The sequence below is a fragment of the Patella vulgata genome, chromosome 1 (genome assembly GCF_932274485.2).
Source record: "Patella vulgata chromosome 1, xgPatVulg1.2, whole genome shotgun sequence".
In the NCBI taxonomy this organism is placed as follows: domain Eukaryota; kingdom Metazoa; phylum Mollusca; class Gastropoda; family Patellidae; genus Patella; species Patella vulgata.
The window spans coordinates 68,405,138-68,411,443 of NC_065879.2; the positions used below are offsets into that span (position 1 = coordinate 68,405,138).

At 39.9% G+C, this 6,306-nt stretch overlaps 1 protein-coding gene across 4 annotated transcripts in view; it reads right to left on the reverse strand.

Moving 5' to 3' along the window:
* LOC126808771 (serine/arginine repetitive matrix protein 1) overlaps positions 1-3,112 on the reverse strand; it is a 32,014-nt gene extending 28,902 nt beyond the window's left edge. For all 4 annotated transcript variants that reach the window (XM_050533721.2, XM_050533722.2, XM_050533720.2 and 1 more), the window contains exons 1-2: positions 2,963-3,112; positions 249-560 (exon numbers count right to left, since the gene is read on the reverse strand). In XM_050533721.2, coding sequence (XP_050389678.1) covers positions 249-560; positions 2,963-3,009 — 359 coding nt within the window. In that variant the 5' untranslated portion in view covers positions 3,010-3,112. The remainder of the gene's footprint in view (positions 1-248; positions 561-2,962) is intronic.
* Positions 3,113-6,306: the final 3,194 nt, after the last annotated feature.

Consider the following 6,306-nt stretch of genomic DNA (forward strand, 5'->3'; position numbering starts at 1 on the left):
ACATGTACATGTTTAGCAGCCATATAAGCTATGTAAGGTCACCGCATGATAGAGATATCACTCTGAATGAAGTTGTGGAATACTCTGCTACATGTAGTTCCAGTTAAAAAGATTTTGGGACCTCTGGACCCTGGGACGAATGATTTCCAACATTGCCCCACAGTGCTAGACCGGCAGAGCTGGCTGACCATTCGAGGCTTTCATTTATCAATCATTCCACCAAATTCTACTCAATAAATATGAATTACCTCGACTTCCTATCTTTTCTATCATACTTCCTAACAGGGGAACGAGAATTTCTTCGTGGTGAAGAATGTCGTCCTAGTGCAGTATTCCTGCCAACTGTTGCATTACGTCTGAGAGGGGAGCTCCGTCTGACAGGGGAATTTCTTCGAGCTGGAGAACTTCTTCGAGCTGGAGAACTTCTTCTGACTGGAGAACGTGATTTATGCCTAACTGGTGATCTTGATTTGCGACGAACGGGTGATCTTGATTTTCTTCTAATGGGTGACCTTGAGAATCGTCTTACAGGTGATCTTGAAAACCTCCTGACTGGTGATCTAAGTAAAAGAGAGTTGAAAAACAGATTAAGTTGTAGGCTAAATGCTTATATACATTTGTATTGATTGTCATTTGTCAGAAACCAGTAAAAGTACTACATACTGTATATATATGTAGCATAGTTCACAGGTTACAAATTACAATACACCAATAAATTGTGTATTCCAATATTCAGCTCTATTTGCTTTTTTCACGTGGTAAAGTCTGGTTGTAGTTTGGGTGTTAGGGCAGCTAACCCACTTTTATTTGATATACTTTTTTTTTCTCATGGGGTTCTATAAATATCAAATCTAATACCAAGTGTTCAGAAAACAATGAGGTAAGCCGTAAAGATCTATCTTTACTGCACAGGAAGTAAACATGTATATTGCCCTTGTTATATCCCAGAGTGTTGATGATGCACAGAAGATAATAAATGTCCCCAACGGTTCTGAAAATTATTTTATCAGGATAATGGTATTTTAAAGGGTATATTGCTACACTGTGTCATTTACATACACATAACAATTACTCATGATTATTTTTCTCCAAAAAATTAATTTGGATTGTTTGTACTATATCTTTCGACAAACAAATCTAATTAAAAATTCTAATAACTTTAAAAGTCCTAAAAAATGAATGTAAATCAGTTTATGTATGTTATCCCCGTGCATGCCCGAATCTGTCTAATTTTCATTGACTAATCTGTGCAGGGTATATATAATGGATTACTGCACTGATAATCTACCCTGTCATTAAATGTTTCATCTGTTCTGTACATATATTTAGGTGGAAACAGACATTAAATAAAGCTATTTCATACACTGATAATCCGCCTAATCCTACTCAATATTCACTGCGTTAGTTTTATTGGTTTAACAAATTTTGCGACCATCAGTTTACTGGTAAGAGCAATGTGACGCGAAAAGAAAAGTATGATCACATACAATGTAGTTGATTATCTTAAAGGAAGAAGATTTTATTTTTTATTCCTAGAATGCCACTGCCCGATTAACCATCGATTTCATCAAAATCTTCAAAGGGTATGTTGGGTTGCATAAAATAATATTTTTTTATGGGAACAGACCAATTTTTTGCTGCGTCACAGCCCTTTGAAAAAATTGGGCCCACACCATACACATAAACGTATCTAAGGATTTATGTCCATTGTCCACGCAACCAGAATTCGGAAACACGTACAATGCACTTGATAAAATATTTGAAAAACGGTCAATTGTTTATTAAGGTATTTATTTCAACTATACTAAGCTAACATTGATCAGTCACGTGATCAGTTGACGTATAACGAATATTATCTACCAACTCTTATTCTTAGCACATATATACACTAATTATGCAGTGATATTGAAAATTATTTGAAAAATCATTACAGTAAAAAGTCAATAGAGGACAGATCCTATACAGTGTATCTAACATCCTTCTTTGATCCTCAGAACCATTGAGGAGTAATCAGCGCAACGTTGACAATCTGCACACCAGCTTTATAATTGCATATTACAATCTGCCCATGTGCGCGTGCAGGGTCTAATCTGTGCGGACAAAGTGGACTCTTGGCCAGCTGATTGCAATCTGCGCAAGGGGTGAAGATTGCGCCCAACATATACACTTATAATTATATTACATTTTTTTTCCCATTTTCATCCAATTTAAGTTCTTTGCATACACATGTAAAGGTGCTGGCTCCTTATCCAGGTTCGCTTCTGATGTTGGCAGAGAAAGATCCTTATATTTTCAGGTTTGGTTTCTCCTTGTTAGTGGTGCAGGACAGAGGAGCCGACAAGAGAGAGAGAGAAATGGGGTTTAACGTCCACTCGACACAAACTAGGTCATTTCGGGACTAACATATGGTTTAATTTTATTTCAATAATTCGCTTGCGCGTAAGGGTCTTTTAGCAGTGGGTGGAAACCGGAGGACCCGGAGAAAACTCACGAGGTTGGACAGGCGACCACGCCAGTTGACTGATGGAATTTAAATATGAGTATGTGTAGGATGTTAAACTATAAAGCCCATTTCAGTTCACTTTAACTTTAATTTAAATGAATGTTCAGTAGCAGAAGATAATAAGATTGCAAAATTAAGGGGCAAGTCTAATTTCTAAAGATAAATACTTATCTTGTACTGAGAATTTAGATGTCATTAACTGCAGATCAAAAAATGACAGAATACCTCGATTATTTCAATTCCCGGAAAATTAGCAAAAATTGTATGTAACCTTGAATAGAATCTCTATCTTCTACTACTAGGCTAACTACTAGACCTACTCACAAGTGCCTTGGGCCTAGTAGTAGTTTTACATTTGAGCTCTGAGGAGACTGAGGTCCCGTCTCGACAAAAGAAATATTATAAATGTCACATAAACATGTGCAAATCCATCAGAACCTTTATGCATGGTCTTATTACCTGCGTTCGTCTCTTCTAGTATTAGTAAAACGTCCTGCAAAAGGCATTTTCTTCAAATAAATAAAGAAATATCTCAATTTTCTATGAATTCTTAGCACGCACTCATTTTCTTAAGTCAGCCATGTTGGAGTGGATTTTTAACCAATCAAATTTATCATTTTTCTTGCTCCTGAAAAAAAGAGTTGCCTCCCATTACCCGTGTCTGAAGACGCTTTAGAATTAAAATGAAATGTCCTTTTAACGTATGGTATGACTTCTAAGTGGAAATTTACCCGGACAACGAAGTTTCCGCCTACGCTTCGTTAAATTCGAACCACCAAGGGTTCTGTTACACACGACAGCGTGTACACGGGACATCCTTTTTCAAATTATACTTATTTCTGAAACACTAAGAGTAGTAATTAAGAAGACACCCGTCTAAAAAAATCCCACTGTCGTTGCGTCCGAATTCCAACTACCAAGGATTCCTTTACCCACGCCAGCATACGTTTGTTGTTTATTGCTTGGAGTGTCTGTGTAGCTATGTCAACGGCTTTGTGTTAGAAGTATTTAAATAAAGGGGCTTTGTAGGCTACTGAAAACTGCATCGACAAATCGAAAGACTATTTTGATTAATTAGGTAAAAATAAAACGGTTAATTAGGGTAATTATAGTTTATCTGATAATTGTGATAACGGCCTCTGAACGGACGAAGTCATATAGTAGGCCTATTGTATCCGTCCGACGTCTTATAAACATTTAAACAAAAGACGCAAGCCCAATCTCGTAATCGCGGGCTATATTCAAACGTTTATTTATGTTACTTGAAATTGGTCTTGTATTATTATAGATTTGTGTCATATGTGGTGAAGAATGATTCTTTTTGACGAACAAAGAAGAATTACGGGGAAAGATAGAAGGCAAGGTATGCAAAATACCGGTAACCGTAGAACAGAGGTGGGTGTAGAGTGGTCCTATTGCTTATAAATATAATAAGGACGGACAGGAACGGTCAGAGCATTTGTCTACATGTAGGCCTATATCATAACACAAGCTACTCTAAACCATCTTCAATAGAAGGCTTAATCTCGCCTTAACTACGTACATTTTATTGTAAAACTCGCGATCGTTGCTTCAGGAACATGACTCTAAACCTGCTCGGGGGTTGTATGGCCGAATGGTTAGCACGTGTGCGCTGTATCCTAAGGTCTGTCATTGAGTCAACTGATGTGGTTTCCATTCCCCGGTTGTACGTGACAAGGAGTAGGGTCGCCTGACCAACCTCGTGGGTTTTCTCCGGGTCCTACGCACAAGCGAATTATTCAAATAAAATTGAACCATATATTAGTCCCGAAATGACCTAGTTTGTTTCGAGTGGCCGTTAAACCCCATTTCTCTCTCCGCCCCAAACTGGCTTCATACGAACTTGCTCGGATTTATATCCTATTAAAGTTTTCAGATAACAAAACGTTATTCTGTAACAAAATCTTGCTTGACCACCAGGCTTGTATGCGCTAGACCCCGAACACGTTTCAGCACCAGTCGGGCTGATGAAGACTAGCCTGTACCTACGGTGTGTTATGAATGTTTACCGACCTGCCATCAAAGATTCGTTTTCGTGCACTTCTAAATGTGCGCAAGATCTCGGTTTTTCGTACCAGCTGAAGAACTACTTGCCACGCCCCTCCCGTCCTGACCACTGACAATATTGGAAACCACGTTGGAAATTCTCGATGAACTTTCTAGCTCAACTTTTTTGTGAAAGGCGTGTATTGCGTTAAACGGTCAAGTTTTCATGTCAGCAGTATGGGAGTATATAGACGTGGGTTATTAAATTTGGTCTACAAAAGTTTTGCAAAGAAATTAGATAATGGAAATGAAATTAATGAGAAATAAACCTCCCTGCTTTTATGCACCGACTGGGCTAAAAAAGAATGCCATACGCGATATTACAGTGTGCTAGGGGACAGTCGTGCAACGGACTACTCTTTTTTTTCAAATTCCAACCGTCAAGGGTTCTTTTACGTGCACTCCAGCCAGGGCTCACGGGCTCGACGAGAGTTAGGGGGGCAGAACCCGAAATGCCCGAAAAAATTTCGGGTTTACAGACAGCGGCGTCGGTCTTCCTCGAGAGGCGAAGAAACAGAGCTTACCTTGCATGGACCCCCCCCCCCCCCCCAAAGAAAATTTTGGAATATTTGACGGCTGCAAACACGTTTTCCTGCTATTTCAGTCCTTGAACAAAGTGGTCTATTATAGCATAATTAAGATGGCTGACTCGAATTCCAATCAAAAGATCAATCGTTTACAGTCCAACGCGTTTTCCTGCTATTCCAGCCTGTGAATACAGCAACTTCAATTTGGTCCAATATAGCCCACCTGACTGACCCGAATTCCAAACAACCAATCAACCGTCGCGGAGTATGGAGGCCTCCCCCCCCCCCCCCCCCCGGAGAAAATTTTGAAAATTGAACCACCGCATATGCGTTTTCTGCTATTCTAGCCCGTGTAAAAAACTCCAACAGTATCCAATGGTTTTGTAACTTAAATCACATTTTAAATTCCAACCATTCAATCAGACTGTTCACCTGCATTCACAAATAATAATCGATGCCTGAAAAATATCGCACAGAGTAGAGTGGCTCCAGACAAAATGTTTTAATCCATAGTCAACTCAGTACAAATTCGTGGTATTCAATTAAAAGATAAGTAAAATTAGTGTTTTATTAGGGCTCGGTGACAGGGAAGCAAAACTAGAAATGCCCGAAAACATTTCAGGTTTACAGACAGCGGCGCCGTTTTCTTCGAGAGGCGAAAAAGCGGAGCTGATCTTGTAAGGACCCCCCAAGAAAAATGTTGGAATATTTGACGGCCGCAAACGCGTTTTACTGCTATTCCAGCCCGTAAAATTAATTAGTGTTTTATTAGATTTCGGGCACTTCATTTTGCCAAGTTGATGAAATAATTTTTTTTTTTCACTTTACCCGTCTGCCCGAAAAGTCAGCTTGGCCGAAAGTTAGGGGGGCAGCTGCCCCCCTGGCTCGTACGCCTATGACTCCAGCGTATATAGGGCCTACACGTATGTTGAGGTAAATTTTGTCGAGACAGATGCGCCACGGACTAATCTTATTTCAAATTGCCACTGTCAAGGGTTCTTTTACGTGCACTCCAGAGTATACACGGGACGTCAGTTTCGTCCCATACGAACGACTATAGTCGCTGTCCTTGCCAGCCCCAACCCTGCTCTACTGACAAGGCGAAACCGCGCTGGAAAATACTGAGTGAACTTTCTAGGCCAACACCGGATCGAACCCTGGACGTTCTGGATAGTGAGCCATCGCCTACCCATTGGGCCACCGCGGCCC